Genomic DNA, 21,238 nt, shown 5'->3' with positions numbered 1-21,238 from the left:
TTAAAACGTCCTATAAACGAATAACTGCACCTTATTAAACACTAGCTCAAGCCTCACCCTGCTGACTGCCTTGTGCTTCAAAGGCAAGCTGGTATCTATCATGTCTGGGTTCACTCACAGTTCATTCAGCACAATGAACCTCTAAAGACATACTTGACTGTAAAAAGTAGACCAATACCATTGCCAAGGTATTAGACAATGTTTTTCATACAGTAAATGTATCTTGAGAGGCATGACTGTGTCGCTAAATATTTTGGAATTAGCCTAAAATTTATGACTCAGCTATTCATACATACAGAATAGAGAAATCATTGTTGTATTAAGTACCGTTTGAAATTAAGCGCATGGGCATGCATTTCACGCTGGGATGTGACCTGGATAAAATGATACCCGATTGACATATAGCACTTTAAAAGTATAATAATGATAATAATAATAATAATAATACTAATAATAATAATAATTATGCTACAGTTTTTTCGATTGCTTAACCACAGTGGGCGCAACTAAAGCCACATGTGCAAAACTCTAACAGTCTGCACTACAGACAGTCACCTGAGCTGAACAGTTCACATCACCTGCAAAACTCATTCCAAGCAACACAACTCTTAACACATGTTCAAAACAGGCTCAGTACAGCCAAACACTATGCACAGTCCTCATCTAGATAACACACACTGTCACTCAGAACACACTGAGAGGAAAAACACTAGCGTCAAACACCAATACTGAAATTACAAACTTTCTCATCTTTACAGTTTGAATAATTTGAGGGACTTCACACTACTCAAGTTTCTTTAAAGAAAAGAGTGAAATTCTTTCACATGAAAATTTTTATTTTATAACATACCAGTTTTTTTAGAAAACAAAAAGGAATGAAAATCAGCAGTTTGCTTCGTTAGATATATAATTTTACTGTATTTTGCCTGTAGTAGTTTATGTAATGACTGGAAAAAAAAGTTAAAAACTAAAGGTACGTAATAAAGAACATTGGATGTCCTGGCTGTGCAGACTGTAGTTAGAGTTTTGCACATGTGGATCCAGTTGTGCCCACTGTCGTTTAGCAATCGAAAAAAACTGTAATACTACTAATTAGAATAGCCTACCTTACATTAATAATATAGCAGATTTGAGGGGTTTGAGACACTTTACCAGGGCTCAGTAAACATGATTGGGATGTTGATGCAATTTTGTTCCCCCCCCCCCCTACTGCCACAAGATGGCAATCTTGCCTTTGTCACGTCACTTTGTGACTAACTCCGAGATACTGTACATCTAGATTCATACAATACATTCAGAACAGAACGAATCATGTCGTTTTTGCTCACAAGTTTTAATGCAATCTTTTATTTTGAATTTTATGTCTTCGTACTCTGAATTAAAGATATTGCTTTCTACTGTAACTACTGATTCATATCACCATTACTATTGGCACGACCCTGTGAATCAGTTTTGTCCTAAATTTGTTGAACTTATTTTTTTTAGAGGCACAAATATAATTCTAATATCCAAACACAGCAATAAAATGAGAAAACATACAGGGAAACTTAATATGAACAAGTCTTACAATAATTCAGGATGAGGTCAGATCAAAACGCAAATGTTAATAAGGATTAAAACAGTAATTACAAGATCTGACATGGTTAAATAGATAGAAATATTATTTTGTACCTTGAGTTTCAGTGCACTGCGAAAAGAGAGATGTTGGACAAAACAATACCTTGATCCAACTGTAGTCCAGCATAGTTTGAAAAACGGTTGATGTTCATCATTTCTTTTGACATACACCGCCAAAACGTTTAATGTACTGTATGATAACAATTTTAATGTATGAGTGCTTAAGCCAAATAATAGTTTGAATATTAAATGTCACCTGCATACTATCCATCTATTCAATATCACAACTGATCTGTATCCAGCTCTATTTGTGCCCTGAGTGACTGCCCATGCCCAAACATCTGTCAGCACTTTTGTGATTTGTTTTAGTTTATTGGAAAGTAAGACTAGTAGCTTGCTGCAATAAATTAGAGTTTACTACGTACTAACATATTCTTCTAAGGCATGGCTATTCAATTACAAATTCAGTTGGACCAGATTTAAAAAAACCTTGAAATGTAGATGGGCTGTTGTGACAGACAAACAGGACGAGCCGCGGCCGGGAGCTACCCGGTCTGCGGCGATATTTCGCCGTCTTGTCTATTTTCTCTGTGTGCCATAAGCAAATCCGGCAAGAAAACACACTATATAACATCTAATATAAATTATAAAGGGTAGCCTATGTTATATATGATATAAATAGGGTTGGGTATCGTTACAAAATATTCGATACCAGTACCGATACCAATACTGGGACTTCGATACCTACGGTTCCTAAGCGATACTTTTTTTTCAATACCAATTTTATAAAACAAAAAGAAATTACAGCATTGCACATTACAGCACAAATCTTTTTATTTATTGTTCAGCTCCTACTCCTTGAGCCGTCTCTGTGCGTAACGTGGAGTTTTTCCTGCGTGTCTCTATGATGTGTAACGTTAGACAGCCAATCACAAACATTATTAGATCTTGGTAGAAGCATGCTGCATCCTTATTGGCTCACTGCCGCTGATGAGATTTACTCCTAAGGTTTGGAATTGGGTATTGAATGTCGAGGCATTTTTTGATACTCAATACTTTAGAGGCAATTCGGTCGGTGCCTAAAAAGTATTATATTTGGTACCCAGCCCTAGATATAAATTATCTGGTTCTGCTGGACCACTCAGGGGTTGCTTCTGGCCAGATATGGCCCGCGGGCCACCAATTGAATAGACCGGTTCAAGGGTGATCAACACTTTACTTCTTTCAAAATGATCCTAGTAGAATAAACTCCACAACTTGCTGCTTCAATCATTTGGAAATTAGTAGTATAAGTAGTCTAATTGTATAAAAATGGAAACAATCCTTATTATGAATATAATATTATGAAAATATTATGAGTCAGGTGTGAAAGCTGGGACACTTAACCCTCGAGTTAAACATATGTTTCTCATTTGTAGCAGAACTGATGTGATACTGGTTTTGTCAACAGACCTTTGGCTTTCAGATCCAAGTGAATCACACTCAGTCATCTTGGACACAGTAGTAAGTTATTATATCCTCATTGTGGATTGTTTGCAGATGACAAAGCATAGACATTCGGAGGAGAGGTCCATGTTGAGTAAAATAATGTGAATCACTCCTGGCAGAAGAATCAGTGCTAAGGCAATTCTCTTTCATTTCCTCTCATAAGCACAAATTAGATCAGCAGCTCAGAGATGTAAAAGCTAATGTGTTCGGACTGCTGGTGATTTCCCCTGAACTCACCCTGTGCTTCAGCTAACTACTACATTACTCACACCACTTCCACTTCCCATTACGCCTCGTGTCATGTGCTCATGAATGATCTGACTCCAAGGGATGACCTCATGTGTGGGTGCGAGTGACTATGAATTCAATTCAATTCAATTGTATTTATAGTGTCAAATCATAACAGAAGTTATCTCAGGACATATAGAGTAGGTCTAGACCACACTCATAATGTACAGAGACCCAACAATTCCCCCAAGAGCATGCATTTGGTGCAATGAATGCTCCTTTGAGACGTTTTAGTTGGATATAAGATTTACTTCAAGCTATGTCACATATTCACTGGTTCAATTCCATTTAATTCATTTGATTTAAGAAGAGGACAGTGCAAATTAATAAAACACATGATTATACATGGGTAAAAAAATGCAAGCATTAGCCAAATGGCCTGGTCTGTGCTATAAAAATGCCTTATCTAATTCTACAGCACTTGGGGTCTTAAGAGGGTGTCTGTATTACCATCCTACCATTTCCACAAATAAATGCATGTATTACTTGTTTAGTTTTTCTGCATAGATAAACGACTTTGCTCTGTTATTTAATTAACATTGCAAGGAAAGTTTACAGGTATGATGATGGCCAGATTAAACTGCTAACATGTAGCTACTAGGACCCATATAACCCCCTTTCCTTCCACTGTCTCTGCAATGTCTAAAGTTTTTCTATGCTGGAATATTACCTGGCCCCAGGTTTTCTGTGTGGTAATTTGATTAAATACTATTTATTTTGGACTTTGAAACATTAAAGGGCACACAACTGAAATAATACGGTTTTAAAACTAGATGTTGACACATTGACCTTCCTCAACATTAGGCCTGTGTCTAATGGCTCTTATCATATTGGTTAATATTGTGCTTTAGAGGTAGCCTACATAATACTCCCTAACACATTTTCAATTAAATTACTAGGCTAGAAACTACTTGACAAACAGTAAGCCCAGAGCTTTCAGGGGCTCCAGAGTTTTGGAGACCCAGAGCCCAACTGGTAATCCAGCCTTGGGTATGATGATAAAAGGAGGATGGGGAGCATTAAGTGAGAGCATTGTTTGTAGTTATTCTGATACATTCTTTCCTTTTGAATCTCTAGAAGAAGAAAACATATTGTGAAATCAAACTGCGTTTTCTTCATTCTGGGGTTCCACTCACTTCTAATGCAGAACCAATTGCTCCTGGTTCTCCTACCTGGATGACATCATTAGAGTCATTGGTCCGGCCTAGCTGGCCTTAACACCACCAGCATCACTTCACCACTCCACGTTTCCAAGTAGCTGCCAGTGGAGAGCCTCATCCTCCTCTCTCGTTTATTGGTGACACGAGACGCCCATCACGCTGGAGCCAGCACCGGGGCATTCCCTATCCGCGTGCTCCGTCGGAAGTAGCCGTCTTTTCCCTTTCCTCCATTGGACTGAGCCGCTGTCAGTCGTGTTCCCGGACTTCCCTCACGCTTAACACCGTCCGCCTCTCCGGCTCTCTGTCTGCTGAGACCGCCGTCATATTGGCTGCTAGAGCAGCAGCGACCACGGCAGAAAAGAAGACCCCCACCATGGTGAAGAACGGGTTCTCGCGGCGCCTAGAGAATCATTTAGCTTTTTAAATCATTTGGATTAGTATTTAGCGATTTATTATTAAACTATTCGGGATGATACCATCAAGTATCCGCGTACCTTTAGTGCTTTCATCCGACACTGTGGTCCGCAAGGGGGATGTATGCCTGACTTCTCTTAATAGCCATTTTCTGCAGACAAAGAGAGCTGTTGAATAGAGCTTTCAAAAGGCACGAGGGTAAGATATAAATTCGAGAAACAAACCACTACTTTTACATGTCCCATTTGTCTACTCAGCATATTCAAGCAACACAGCACCACTGGATCTATTTGTGATTTTTTTCATTTTATTTTTTGTCGCTTTTTCACAAGCTAAAACGCTAACTCCGCTAGCTGGCTGGTTAGCCAAAGCTAACTAAAACGCTAGAAACTCCCATTCTAGGAAATGCTAACAGTTAGCATTTTTGACAGCTCGCAAGCCTGAACCGCAAGTTAGCGAAACGGTGTGCATTTAGCGTTAAGATAGCTTATTATTTGTTTCAAATGTGTTTCTGAAAAATATTACACATTTTACCGAAGTCACCAAAGCCAACTTGGCAAATATGAGCCTTGATAACGTTATCTTCGCGGCTGTAGCTAGCTGTATTTAGCGGTGTATTGGGACTGGCTGTGGATGGTTAACAGTTAACGTGTTAGCAAGTCCGCTGACTTGGCTCGGACCAGGGAAAAGTGGGGCCTCCAGAAGCGTAAAGGCCTTCCAACCATTTCTATATACCGGCTAATATAACGATATAGCTCGATAGTTCTGTGTTTTCTCTTTACATTAGCCAAGTTAGTGGTGTAACGTATCTATAATGTGTCAAGCAACCGTTAGTAAATGCTAGCTAATATAATAAACTTTACTCAATACTGCCCACGTCAATCTGTATTCAAACAAGGTCAGTTTTGGTATTGTAGGGATGGCTTCTGTAGCTAGTATCATCTCTAAAGAGCTTTTGTCTTAAAATACAATTTAAGATGTTCTTCCAGTTAATTTTACTTGACTAATGTGGGTTAGCCTACTTAGTTTTCTATCTGACTTGAATGCTTTTTGATTAAGTGAAGTACAATCAGTGTTGTATCGTATTAATTACTGAGCACAACATACTAACAAAGAGCAGAGTAATTATAAAGAATGCATTATGTAATGCACTGCTAAACAACAATGCAATATTTAGTTGCAGAGGAATCCTTTTCTGTGCACATTCTGCCTCTATTTAAAAGGTTTATTTTTTTGTGTGCCAAAAATGCATTCTGTGGAGGAAAAAACTGGATCGTTTGCTATAACATATCTAATTAAACTTTAAATATTAGCTGAGTTTTGTATGATAGGAAGGATAGGAAAAGAGAGTGTAATTTACAGACCCTGTGTGGCTTTCTGCCATCCCAGATACCTTTTCAGAACACAAAACGCTGCAAATATCTCATTAACCGGTCTGAGCAGAGAAGGCGTCCTCCCTAAATCTTGTCTTCTCTACAGCCCTCTCTTAGATCAGTATGATCCCAGGAGAATGGGTGTGTTGGGCTGCCGGAGAGCAGAAGTAGCCTAGTTCTGTTTCAGGGCGGTTTTAAATGGTTGTGGACTGGATCGGACTATTGGCGTGGCCATGTTATCAATGGCAACAGTCGTAGAGAATTATATAGGACGATTACAGTTTCAAATAATTAATCTTGTATTAGCTGAGCAGAGTACATTTTAGGTGGACATCTGCAATATGAGATGCCATAGTGTTGTGTGTCCTGCTATAGCCATAACATTGAATTTATAGGTTATAATGTTGCATAAATGATTGTAGCAAATCTGATTACTAGTACCACTGTTGTCTGCTTTGGATAGCTCCAAGAGTTTCTTTACTGTCTAATAAGAATGGAATGGAACCAAACGGGGGCACAGATTAAGGTGTGTGTGTGTGTGTGTGTGTGTGTGTGTGTGTGTGTGTGTGTGTGTGTGTGTGTGTGTGTGTGTGTGTGTGTGTGTGTGTGTGTGTGTGTGTGTGTGTGTGTGTGTGTGTGTGTGTGTGTGTGTGTGTGTGTGTGTGTGTGTGTTTGTTTTATCTAGTGTGATCCAGCATGTGGGGGGTATGCTAGCTAGCATGTTTTTACATTTTTCATTTATTGCCTATATATAATGTGTTTAATGTTATATGTAACATGAATGTAAGTAAATTTTTTTTTTTTTTTTTTTTTTTTTTTTTTTTTTTTTTTTGAGATTAGCAAACTGAGGGATTAACAAATCAACCCGGATGGAGAATCCAGCCTCTGAAGATGTAGCTGATATAACATTAGCCTAGGGCTGGACGATTATTTGAAAATTTATTATCGAAATTCTGAAGCTGTTATCGACGTATATATATTTTTTCTTTACCATGACGATGATTTAGATAATTTTATTTCTGTTGATAGACCTGCTTTCTCGTGTGTGTGTGTGTGTGTGTGTGTGTGTGTGTGTGTGTGGTCCAATATTAACAATGGCCAGTCACGGGCCGACGCGCACAGACACACACACTGGTGCACAGACCAGACACCAGCCACTACCTTCTGTTTACTGATAGCTAGCGTTTAACTCAGGCTAATTAATTAGCTAGTAAGTGGCGATTTTTGGCAGCCAGCCTTCCAAAAGAAAGCACAATTAAATATTAACCGATCATTAACTGTTGACCGACAAGCAGGAAATGTAGTCTCAGTCCACCCGTCCAGGAGGCTCTGAGTGACAAACTTTCCGCACTCCGTGTCTGCGGACAACTGTAGGCTTGTACCAGCATTGATGTTTTGTGCATTGTCGGACACATGCAGCCACTTTCCTGAAACCGATCCGGACACAAGTCCACAGCGGCCTGCGGTGTGTATGTCCCAGCCTGTCTCCAGTGCCTCCACCTGCAAGTTGCCAGCTGTGTGTCTGCCTGGTACGCTCTCAGACGGCTGGTTTAACTCGCCGGTCCTCATCAATATAGTTTCATGTGTCACGGAACTCTCCACAAGCAGAAAAAAAAGAGGAGCTTAAAACGCAACTTGCAGGTTCAAAAGTTGGGACTAACAAGTTAATTAGCAGTTATGAAATAGATTGTATAGCCTATATACATTTTTATCATGCAAAAGACGTTTTTTAAAAGTTTGTTCAAAAAAAATGTAAAGACGCAGTGTCCATCGTCGAATCACAAAAAAATGTAATTATCGTTCATTTATAGTTATCGAGGTATAATGTGCAATTAATCGTGATTTAGATTTTAGGTCCTATCGTGCGGCCCTACATTAGCTTCACAAGTCTGGTTTGTTGTGGAGGGAAGACAGCAGGATGTGAACACACAGTTTTAGTTCATAGATCATTGTTTGTTGTCTGTACAGTTACGGAATCAAGACAAATGCTGGCAAATTAAGGTTGCAGCTGGTAAGACGTGCGCCAACAAAAACCTTGATGGATGAGAATCCGTTGTTTTGAATGTATTTCTTTTTAAAATCGAATTGGCTGGACAAATGGTTCAAGTAAATGTTCAGCCATGTTGCTTCTTTTTGATGAAACCTTTGATTGCCTGTATAAGTTGGGCAGCTTGAGCCCAAAGGATTTCACATGGAATTGTCAATGTATGCCATTGAGCCACTATATTGACATCATACTTGTTTAACTTGAGTAACACTACAGTCAATGTGCGTCGTGTGGTATTGCAGTAGAGAGGCACTGCTTTAGTTTTAGTTTAGCAGATTTTAGTTCTAGACGGTCGCAATCCCGATGTCACTCGGTGTGATTATAAACAGCAAAAATTGCACGATTTTTAAGTAAACAAAAAGGTGTGCGTGACACTCTGTGTACACTGCAGTTTCCACGTTGTAACACCCTTCACTTTACCGACCGCATTAACAGATGAAGCCACCGTGTCTTAAGAAGCTGACTAGTGACCAGTCAGTTTGTTTAGGCAGTAGCCCATGTGTCCTGTATGGTCACGTGAGTAACTGAAGTGTAGAGGGGTTAGAACATGCAGACAACAGATGTACAAAGTATATTTTGTAACTTAATCACTAGTTATTATGATGGTATTGTTATATTGCACCCATCTTGAATGTCATCGTTTATAAGGGCATACAAAATGTAATTTAATAAGAATTTTCTAAAATATTAAGTTATTTAAAAAAGCATTGCACATTTTTGTTTGTATGTATTTCTTTCTTTGTATGTTAAAGTAAAAAAAATACACATTTCAAAATTGTTGTAACTTGTTCCTTGATAATCAAGTAAACTCATGCTACTATTATATTGTAATCACAGTATTGTAATTGTAATCCCAATATGACTTTTTCTCCAAATCGTGCAGCCCTAGATGGTTTATAAAATTTTATTGGTACGCACTTATAATAACAATGACTAAGAAGCATATTGTCTCTATTGACTCGTACTTATAGGACTATATTTTAAGAAATTTAAATCCTCACTCAGCTGTCTTGTGGCTGTAGTAAGAACCTTTGGTTGGAGCCCTTAAACTAATTTATAACTTGAAGGAGTTTACTAGGAATGGTTAAGAATAGGGCTGAAACTAATGATTTATTTCATTATGAGTTAATTTGCCAATTATTTTTTCATTAATTGTTTGATTTATAAATCATCAGAAAACAATGAAAAATCCACCACCACATCCTACAGATTAATGTTTATAATTATTAATTTCCTTCAAATTGCCTGATTGATTAATTGACTAGTTGTTGCAGCTCTAGTTAAGTTGCATCTTGAATAACATTAGCTTATTCAAGTTCAGTTGGCACAACATTATTTGTGCATCCCTAGGACAGCTGAAGTTCCATACAGTATGGACACTTGCCATGATGTTAGGAACTATGATCAGAGCCCGTGCTGTGGGCTCAGTACCATACAACAGGAATGGCACAGTGAAAGATGTTGCTTACCTTGATGACGTGTTGCAGGTTTGAGTTCACCCAAGCTGATGTCAGCTCCTCTTACCTGCAGCACTTCATGGTGACGACTAGGGCTGGGCCATATATCGATATTATATCGATATCGTGATATGAGACTAGATATCGTCTTAGATTTTGGATATCATAATATCGTGATATGACATAAGTGTTTTACTGTTTTTTAAAGGTTGCATTACACTAAAGTTATGTACTTTTCTGAACTTACCAGACAGTTCTAGCTGTTCTATTATTTCCCTTTTCCCCCACTTAGACATTATGTCCACATTACTGATGATTGTTTATTTAAAATGGAAATGTGAAGATATTTTGTTAGAGCACCAATTGTCAACACTAGAATATCGCCGCAATATCGATATCGAGGTATTTGGTCAAGAATATCCTGATATCAGATTTTTCTCCCTATCGCCCAGCCCTAGTGACGACTGCTTTTACGATTGCTCGGTGTCCCACAATTTTTATCACCTTGGGGTCATAGTGTAAGGATTTACAGATGACAATGTGTCATCTGGGCACCTATTTTATTTTTTCCTTAACAAATGCATTTGAAAGCTGCACTCCTTGAAATGCATCAATGCGGCACTGACCATTTGACAATAATATAAAAAAAGGGAATGATATAGGACGACTACAGTTATAAATGATCGATCAAACACCCATTTTGTACTTTTGGACTGATTACAAATATGTCCAATCTTTTAATTACTAAAAGTCTGACTGCTTTTTGGTAGGAGATGAGATTCAGCATACCGTAACTCAAGCTAAGTTTCCATCCACTTGTCAATTGAATTATCTGAAGTTCGGTTAAAAAAAAAACACATGGGGCTTTAAAGCAAATAAAAACCTGTGCGTAATGATGTCACATACTGATGATTTGAGCCATTTTATGGTGTTTCCAATCATTTTCGCACTGAATCGCACAACGTTCAAGCAAACCTTTGCGAACAAAGTTTTGCTAGACAAAAAAGATTGCGCCGTCTACCTACATATGAGTAGTAATTGCAGAAGTTGTATTAGTGCTTATGTGCCAGCTGATAGCGACATACCAAGATGATGCCGATGCACGTAAATGCCCGACGACAACCAAGGCGGCTTGTGGTGTGGGTACGAGAGCGCTCCAAACTGTTCTGGAAGATCGTGGTTTACAGACACTTCACGGAAACCCTTTGGTGTTAGAATTTTCAGATTTGACCTGTTGTGTAATTTTACTGTCCCGTCCCTTGACCCAGATAAGCCATGGTCCTCCGGTGCCAACCGAGAAGCGTATCGCCATTGTGCTCTACAAACTCGCTACATGCGCAGAGTACAGAGTGGTAGGCGAAATGTTTGGGGTCACCAAGACGACCGTGTGTTTACGGCATGTGCAATGCCATACGAACAAGCCTGATGCAAAGGTATAGGCCTATATAGGCTGCCTACCTGGAGTGGATAGGGCACATGAGATCTCGCTGCATAACTACTGTATAGAGCACACCTTGTGCCATCGGTGTATGGCACAATAGACCGTACTCAGGTCCCGATTAGACCCCCCTGCTGAAGGCTGCAGGGATGTGGTCAATAGAAAGGGCTGGCTATCAATCGTATGGAAATTCCATAAGGCATTTTTTATTCGATATCACTTAATTTTGCATAAAAACGTGTGGATGGAAACATAGCTACTGACACTAAAAGTGATCGCAACAGCAGTAACAACACTCTTAAATAAAGCATATTTATAATATAAGGAATTTCATCTTGCTGTATTTTCAATGCAGGAGAAAACAAAAACAAGTTTATATGCATCAAAAATGACAATTTTGTAATCAAATTTAGTGTAATTAACTAAGTTGCAGCTTACAGATGTTACTGTGGGAACTACAGGGAAATTCTTAACACTTTTAAAACGGTTTTGCTGAATTGGCATTTAGTGTTAAGGCATTTGGATGCTTTGCTTTGGATGTTGTTTGTTGGAAGTCTAGTTTCATCGCTTGAGCTCCATCTCAAGCCAGTGGTGATCAGATTGGGAGCTCAGTCAGATGCTGTATCCTTTGAGAGAATGAACGGAAGACGTCCAACGGACCAGACAATGCACAGCACTTACTCAGGCTTATTGTGCAGATGCACATGGAGTACAGAACAGGAGATAAACTACAGTGAATGAGTTATGTCACATTTGGTGATGTAGCGCAACTGTGAATAAGATAATTATTTCATAACAACACATTTATTGCAGGCTGTTTTTGTATGTGGTGCATACAGGCTCAAACATTGAATGACTGACAATCGGAGAGACATGTTTTGTGAGTACAAAACAAGTCGATAAGGGGGATGACACTGACGTCATGAGTTTCTTAGTAATAGCCTTGGAACTGCCCTCAGCAAATCAACTTAATCAGTCATGTGCTAAAGACCGTTCTGGTTTCCTGTGCATCAAAGAACTCCTCTATCACAGCTGACTGTGCAAAGCCATAATCTCTTGCCATGTTCTGACTCTCTATAATGATCTGCTTGTACTAATGGATAAAGTCAATGTTGGATAATGTTATCAGTTACAATATTCTTTAAGTGATTAATGTCCAAACACAGTTGTATAATTCCCTTTTTAGCAACAAAGAGCTAAAACGTGAACGTGAAGACTTGCAAAGTGTTTGGTTTTGGATATTTTGCGTATTGGCAAGTTATTCAAGTAGCTCACTGTTTGCTGCAGTGATTTGAATTTACTGGAAAGACCAACATGTGTACCCTAATAAACCTCCTACTTGGTGACTTTGCTCGCTGTAAAAAATTGCACCATTGGAACGCGATTTGGTGCTACTACTTCCAAATCCCTGTCAAATTCTAGTAGAGTGATAAATCAACGGCAACGACAGTGTGCATGTACGTGTCCTATCTGCTGCAGTAACTGGGAAACTTTTTGGTCAGGTCTAGACTGGCTCTGTAATACAGTACATACCAGCAGATCAGCTGTGAGCAGATCCTGGGTTCATTTATAGCTGTGGCCTTGTGTCTCTGCACGTCTGCCTGGCAACTCTTAACTCTGCTGTTCCAACTACTCAAGCTCACCCACCTCTCAGACACTTTGGCCCTGTTATACTCATCACCATGTCAAATTACTAGATACACAGTAGTCTGGGAAATTTAAATGTAGGACATTCTTTATGTAGCCTCGGTCTTAAATCTAGGCGCCATCGCTGTTGCGAGATTTTCCACCTGTGACTTATCAGTTTTGTCTCCTGTTATCTTCAGGTCCCAGGGGCTCCTATTGATGAAGAAAGTGGGCAACATGTGGAGCAACCTGAAGAGCAAATGCCAGACACTCTTTCACAACAACGGTTCAAGTGAAAGCAGGGTTGAGGCCAATGCCGTCCACTGTGTGGTGGATCTTGGCCAAGGAGGCAGCTCAGGTGAGGCTCAGGCACCAGGAGCCTCCAGCCCATCACGGAGCCTCCTGCCAGTGCCAATGGCACCAGCAGGACGCCGCCATCACAACTGTGTGTCGGACAGCCCTCAGATAGTAGAGATTACAATCGACAAGGACACTGAGGATGTGCGGGGGAGATCAGGGGGTGTTCCCCTGGCCCGGAGAGACTCCTATTCCCGGCATGCTCCATGGGGGGGCAAGAAAAAACACTCGTGTTCCACCAAAACCCAGAGCTCTCTGGAGGCAGATAGGCGGTCTGGGCGCTTACGGGGGAGTGGAAACCGTAGGGACAGGCGTTATGGAGTCAGCTCCATTCAGGAGATGAGCGACTCTGTATCTGGAGGACGCAGTCTGACCGCTCGGTCTTTGCGCCAGCGGCTAAGCGATACAGTGGGGCTATGCTTACCCCTCCCTGCTCGCAGACGCTCCCGCTCATCTAAGAACCCTGTCATGTCCAAACGTAAGATTCACCTGACGGAGCTCATGCTGGAGACCTGCCCCTTCCCACCAGGCTCAGACCTTGCTCACAAGTGGCACTTGATCAAGCAACACACGGCGCCGGTCAGCCCGCATTCCTCCACTGCCCTGCTGGATGCCTTTGACCCGGCCCAGCCCTCTCCTGAGGATGAGGAGGAGCGTCTGCGTGAGCGCCGCAGACTTAGCATCGAGGAAGGTGTGGACCCACCACCTAATGCACAGATCCACACCCTGGAGGCCTCCGTGCCGGGCTCCTCTCTCCACAAACTGGGACCAAAGATGGCTCCTGGCATGGGAGAGGCCTCTGGGGAAGGCCGGGCCTCAGGGGCTGGCAGCTCTGCGGGTGCTGGGTCGTCAGGGGCCTGTGGGCAGGTGTTGGGGGCTGCGGCGTCGGCCCAGGACTGTGACTCTGAGGAGGATTCCACCACCCTCTGTCTGCAGGCCAGGAGGCCCAAGCAGAGGCACGCCTCTGGGGACGGTCACCTGAGCCGGCAGCAACCTGGGCCCTGGAAGGTTCACACTCAGATAGACTATATCCACTGCCTGGTGCCGGACCTATTGCAGATCACCGCTCTGCCCTGCTACTGGGGCGTGATGGACCGCTACGAGGCTGAGGCGCTGCTGGATGGGCGGCCAGAGGGCACCTTCCTGCTGCGTGACTCAGCCCAGGAGGACTACCTCTTCTCCGTTAGCTTCCGCCGTTACAACCGCTCGCTGCACGCCCGCATCGAGCAGTGGAACCACAACTTCAGCTTTGATGCTCACGACCCTTGTGTTTTCCACTCTTCCACCGTCACAGGACTGCTGGAACACTACAAGGACCCCAGCGCCTGCATGTTTTTTGAACCGCTGCTTACTGCGCCTCTCCATCGGACCTTTCCCTTTGGCCTGCAGCACCTGGCACGAGCTGCCATCTGCCGCTGGACCACTTACGATGGTATAGGCTCTCTGCCGCTGCCCCCTGCCCTGCAGGACTTCCTCAAGGAGTATCACTATAAACAGAAAGTACGAGTTCGCTGGCTGGAGAGGGAACCGCCATTCAAGGTCAAATAGGGTGGGCTTCTCCATTGCCTGTATACACACTGCAGGAGGATTACAGAACTTAATAAATTCCTCGTCAGCCAATTAGAGGCTATAGTGACATGGACCTCTTTCTGGTGGGGGATGGAATTCAGTTGTAACAAGCTATACAAGATTCATTCTAATCTTTGTTTTAGTTATTACTTACATCACAGAAAAAACATATGATTATATTCAGTATAACGCTGTCTGGCAAGCACATGTTTTTGTGTTGAACAGGTTGTTTTGACGGGAAGGAAAGGCACAAATATCAGTGCTTTGTGTCTTTTCTCTCCTGCTTTGTGCTAAATGTCTGCCTGATCCCACAATATCACCCTGCCTGTAGACCTGCCTGCATGCCTCCTCTATTCATCCCAATTTGCTAGTTAGGCCCACATGGCTACATTTTACAGTTCAGATATTATTTTTTATTTTATTTTTTTTTCTTCTTCCTTAGCTTGTCAAAGCACCTAATGGAGCACCTTGCAAGATGGTGTGTGTGATCTGGAGATGCTATTGTCATATTGCAGTCAGAGCTTGCCCATGGATAGAGCTACATAAGGCACATTCTTTGCTATCTCTTTGCACGCATGGGCATGAGCTAAGCCAGGGACAAATTCTAAGAGGGTCCATAGAGTTCAGGACAGCACATCAGGGAAATGAAGTGCTTTCTAAGGACTATAGATTAGTCCTTAAAAAACAGTAGTTTCTCCTTTTTAAGCAGTAATGGTGAATGATGACTCTATCTACTGTGTCCTATTTAGTGAGCAAGCTGAACTTGTCAACTTTATTCCCATAGTGCGGCATTGCTTTCAAAACAGAATATTTTCTTACAATCTGTCCCTCCTATCAATTCTTGCCATTGTTACAGTTGTTGCAGCAGTCTGTCAGTCAATGGTCTTCATTGGCCATATACACTTATGCACACAGTTCATTTTCATCCCTAGTGTAACATTTGAGCAGTCTGGTGTTTTTATGGAATTGTGTTATGGCTTTATAGTGTTTTAGTTTTACACCTGCGTCCTTCATTTAGTATCTTTTGGTGGCATCTGGTATACAGAAAGCTTTTGCCCTGTGTAACCCAGTTGGTCATTTTTCTTCACTAGATACTTGCAACTAAGTCTTTTCAGAGGAATTGAGGGCATGTGTGACAAGCTTTAGGTGAAGACAGAAGATGAAAATTCAAAACATCAGTGTCCCTTTTTTAAACATGACTGTGAATTGATCCCCTCTTAAGGCTTGTTTGAGAATGGGCCGTTTCATGGGAGACCACATATAGTCAATGATCAGAAATGGGATCTCTCATGATACTTCAAAGACTTAACAAGAACCATGTTAAAATGTGTTGAGCTGTTTTTATGTAGAGCCCTGTGTCACCAACAGGAAAGAAGTGATGTAGCCTTTTCTTGGAGGTGACGTCCCCACTTAGTTTACAACTTTTATAACTATATGGTTCTCAACCCCAACAAATTCCCTCATTGCCCGGTTGCTTTTATAGTCCTATAACTGAGGCAACACTCCCTGCAACACTCTCGAGAGGTTGGCATATCTTTGAGAGCTTTAGTTCAGTAATTTGAATGATTTTAGTTGTGTTCCTTAGGACAAAAGCAATGCTGGCTAGCCGGTCATTTCTTTTGTGTTCTCATTGTGAAGAGAAAAGAAGTATAACCTATGTGCCTTTTTTAGATAACCTTTTATTTTCCATAATCACTTGTTTTGTAGTCCAAACCGGAAACAGGAGGTGCTTCAACACAGTCCACTCGGATGCCATCAAATGAGACTGAAGAGAATAATAATGAAGAGGTGCATGAGCTGTAAGCTCACCTACTTATGGTGCACGTTAAAGTTTTTGTAACCAATTCAATTTCAGTGGTGCTATGTTGGTTAAGCTATGACAGATTATTGAATTGATACATTGTACATTAGTCGCATCTCTCTCACTAATGCATGCATTAGTCTCTCGCCACATTATGGCCTGTATGGTAGTATTAGGTTGTTAGCGGGTCCAATGCCAGCCCTACTGTAGCATATTTCAAGATAACGATGTCCAGCCAAGTGTAGGTTGTACTCTGCAACTTGACAGATCCTAATGAGAGGGCATGAAAGTTGACTGTTTGATTCAACCTCTGAAGACATTGTCCAAGTTAGCCTTTAGCAGTTAAATAAATTCATCAGCAACAGTGTTTGCTCTAACTCGTAGTAGTAGTTGTATATGAATACACACGAGATGGTTAGAGAAAGGCAGAGTGGTTTCTTTTACAGCATGTTTTTTTAACAAATGCTGATGAAAACCCAGCAGGTAATGTGTAAAACTAAAATATTAAAGCTGAAAAACGCACAAGATCATGATCACTGGAAAGCTTAAGTTCTCAAACTAGTTCATATTTTAGTTTGTGTGTGTATATCAACCCGCACATATGTTAAAGGTTATTTGGGAGTTCTCATCAGTGAGGATGAATCATGAACAAATGTCAGCGTGTTTCTTTGCCCATGAATATCTGAGCCTGTGACCAAAGCGCTTGCACACAGCTACGTGTAATAAGTAGTAGGCTAAAGCTTATAAATGTGCTCAATGGTGTTAGAATAACGCCAAATTATATTTCAGATTTACAAACTGCTGAAAGTTAGTTCTGCTCTTCTTTGTTAATTACTTCATAGGGGAGAACCTGGCCCTGTCAAGCTCACACCTACACCCTGAAATTCAACACTGAAAACCTCTCTACAAAACCATTATCGTTTTTTTTTTTTTTTTTTTTTTTACACTTGTTTATCAGGCAGGAAACAAGACCTATTTCTCACTGCATTGCTGCATTGAAAATTAATCAGAATTTAACGGACATTTCTTCCCAAACGTTTTCCACTGCCCTGCACTTTGTTCTCAGAAAGCTTGAATATCGCATGTTAATCCTTTGTATGTGTTAAGAGTGGCAGGAGTGAGTTTTGACATTTGAGTTGCTTGTATGTGCACTTTCATAATTCAGGATTTTTTAGCATCCACACTGTCAAAGAAATAGATATCTATTTGAAAACCCACACACGCGCACAGCATATTATCATGCTCACGGTCACCTGCCGATCATGCTACTGCATAGCAATAGCATACAACTCCTTACAGTGCCCCACCCCACTTGCAGGCACTAATCACAGGCTAATTTTACCATGTTGGGTTATAAATTTACTGGGTACTAAAAGGGCCACTCTGTGTTGCCTCATGGCTGCTGCGTGGCTGAAGGAGGCCTTTTTTTATTATTGTATCCAACTGCTCTCTCTCTCCATCTGGCCACATCCCTAACATCACTGGCCTGATGTGGAGGTGACTGTGGTGTAGAATGAACTAAAGCCTGTTTGTCCTACCCTCTACTCTCCACCTAACCCTGTTGGGGCAATGTTAGGCTGAAGTTAACATTAAGGAGCCAGGAGGAGGAGAGATGGAGCTGGCTCACAGAGAGCCGTGGCTTCCTGTTGTGGCAACGGCTTGCTCACAGAGAGGGCGATGGATTTGTTGAAGTAAAATAGCACTTTAATTGTGTATTTGTGTTCTACAGTGCAGTCTGCAAGTATTAGGACAGTGACACACGTATTTTTTTATATATATATATATATATATATATATATTTTTTTTAGTTGTGTCGGCTCTTTACTCCAGCATATTGGATTTGAAATGACCGTTGGCCTTAGTGACAATTTAAGGCTTTTTATTCGCATCCATATTGGGTGAACGTGGTAGGAATGTGCTGCTTTTTGTACAAAGGCTCCCACTTTTAAACCTAAACTTAAGTCATCACACTTAGTATTTGGTTGAACATCTTTAACAATCAGTCACTGCTGACTTCTGTATTAAACATGAGCAGACACTTTGTCTATGGTGATGTTCTGCGAGGCCTGTAACTGCCGTCATCTATATTCTTGCTTGTTTTGGTCTTTTTTTTTTTTGCCATACTGGTCTTAAGCAAGTAAACCCCCCCCCCCTCAGTCGTACTGAGGTCAGGTGACTTGGCCAGTCTAGAACATTCTTTATTGGTTTTCTTGTCTGAATGTAAAGCATCACTGTTTGCCTGCTTGGACTGAACTTGGTGAATTGCATATGAAAAACATACTTTACTTGAAGGTATCTACATAAGAGTGACATGACAGTGTCATGTCACTCTTATACCTTCAAGTATAGTGTTGCCAAAAGAGCTAGGATTCCCACTAAACATCAAATCTGGTTCTGAACACCCTAAAAGCTGAGAGTTGGCACTTTTAACCTTTTTTCATCACCAATATGCTGCACTACAGAGCCAAAAATGAAAAATTCCCTACTGTCCAAATATTTCTGGACAGCACTTTTTTGTGTTTTAGCTCAAAATGGCGAGACTCGTGTGAGTGTTAAGAAAAAGCCAGCGGTCCTGAAATATTTCACTTACGTTCAGGCATTGTAAGCTGTGTCGATGGGAGTTGTAATTGTCCACCATGCCGCAGACCCGGCGCATGCCCGTGTGTTGTGCGAAAGTATGTTTAGTGTATGGACAGAGCCACACGGAGGGTTCCAGCGGAGGGGATGCAGAGTTGACTGTGAGGGGTGATGACAGTGACTCCTATGAACGATGCCTCTCTGCCCCCTGTCCCACCCCCCACCCCACCCTTTTTCTCAGGCAGGCCCATTGCGATGAGAGTCCCAGGACCCTCTCAACCCAGTTTTCCCCATGGGAAATATCTGACATTAACCGTAGCACATGTTTGCCATATAACCTGTAGATTTAGGAGGGGGGGGGGGGAGAAAAAAACAAACATTGTATGTATGATGAATGATAGTTACGTTATAGGAGCCTGATGAAAAGACGTTTTATTCTTCTGTGGTGCATTAACCGTCTCGAACACATACATTTGCACACACTTACTATCACACTTCTTCTGACACCTGCACTACCCCCAGGTATTGACACACATCCACACCCTTCCACCACCCCACCCTAAGCCAGGGATGTGTAAACATGGACCACATTTAGCCAGCACCACCTTTCTGTGTTACCCCCCCATCCCAAAAAAAAAAAAAAAGGGAGAGCAAAGATCGGTGTTTACTTGTATATTCTATTCTTAAGAAAAACAAAATGCCATGAATTGAACTATTTTGACCTTACGTTGTCCTTAGTATGACACTATTTAGCTGCACTATGAGAGCCTCGGTTGTGGCAAGAAACCACTGGGTCTGGTCTGGATGAGAGAGACGGGCTGGTTGTGTCACTAGATGTCCCACTAAACGACCTCAACACCATGATGATGAAGGACTCCTACCCCCCCACCCCACCTCGGTACGACTCATGGTTTCAGCTCTTAAGAGGACAAACAAAACAAAAGATATTTTAAACATTCTTTTCATGCTCCCATATATATATATATATATATATATATATATATATATATATATTTTAGAAAGCTGGGTTAAGTGCTATATGCAAACAGAAAAATATGTATGAAAGAATTATTTTTCATTATTACTTCTCCCTAATATGCAATGGAGTGTAGTGTAACAATGGTTGCAATCCTCTGTCACTTTAATGCTGTATGTGCACATTGGTTGCTGTGTGGATGTGGGTGCCGAGGCAACGGGACTTGACAATGATGGGAACTAAGGGTTGTCTTCTCTGCTGCACCGCCGTGTTCCCAGACTGCCTTATTCGTTCTGACCTATCACAAGAGCCCTTTTTGAGTCCCGGGCTGCAGCCACTGCCACAGGCTGGCCAAGCTGTCGTCAGACGAATATCGCAGTTCCATTTTCCTCTGCTTTTCTTTGCTTTTTCTTTTTTCTTCCCCCTCCCCCACCCCACCCCTTTTGCTGTCAGGTAGGATTTGGAGCGTGTAAATGGCCTAATCATGTTCACATTTCACTGTCTGTTCTGTGTATCTACTTCACCATTCAAAGAGGAAAAAAAAAAAAACAGTTGTTTTCCAGTATAACCTGTTCATTTTTAAGAGCCGTATGATGCGACACTTGTAGCTGTCACTCTTGGTGCTTGGCTTATGCTTCATTGTCTTAATATTCCAAATAAAACTGTTAAGTGTAATCCACACTGGCCCATGATATAATATTGAGTTTGTTTCTTATTTTTTCTTTATCATGTTATCTTTGGGTGTTTTCAATAAGCAATATAACTTTATAAAATATGACGCAATACAACATACACTCAATATAATGAAAGCTACATATTGCCCGATATATTTCTTTTTTACAATTTAAATAGCAAAATTATCTTAAAAATGACCTCAATATCATAGTCCAGTTCAGTCCCTTGATGTCTGTGAATTGTGACGTTAAGCAAATTCCAATGATGTAGACCCTCATCCTGCAGCTAAAATAAAAATATTCCAATACAAAACACTGCTGATAAGGCCACTTGACTAAAACGAGCTACCAAACAGGGCTGCAACTAACGATTATT

At 41.1% G+C, this 21,238-nt stretch overlaps 1 protein-coding gene across 1 annotated transcript; it reads left to right on the top strand.

The window, feature by feature from the left end:
* Nucleotides 1-4,729: 4,729 nt before the first annotated feature.
* Nucleotides 4,730-20,885, top strand: socs5b (suppressor of cytokine signaling 5b). The gene is made up of 2 exons (XM_039784277.1): nt 4,730-5,165; nt 13,109-20,885. The coding sequence occupies exon 2, from the start codon at nt 13,128-13,130 to the stop codon at nt 14,811-14,813; it is 1,686 nt and encodes a 561-aa protein (XP_039640211.1). The 5' UTR covers nt 4,730-5,165; nt 13,109-13,127; the 3' UTR covers nt 14,814-20,885.
* The last annotated feature ends 353 nt before the right edge of the window (nt 20,886-21,238 follow it).

Source organism: Perca fluviatilis, chromosome 19, assembly GCF_010015445.1.
Source record: "Perca fluviatilis chromosome 19, GENO_Pfluv_1.0, whole genome shotgun sequence".
NCBI classification, from domain to species: domain Eukaryota; kingdom Metazoa; phylum Chordata; class Actinopteri; order Perciformes; family Percidae; genus Perca; species Perca fluviatilis.
This window is presented reverse-complemented; position numbering and strand designations above follow the sequence as displayed.

Bases quoted from the DNA above. Each gene is read 5' to 3' on its own strand.
- socs5b (XM_039784277.1), top strand. From the start codon at position 13,128: ATGAAGAAAGTGGGCAACATGTGGAGCAACCTGAAGAGCAAATGCCAG.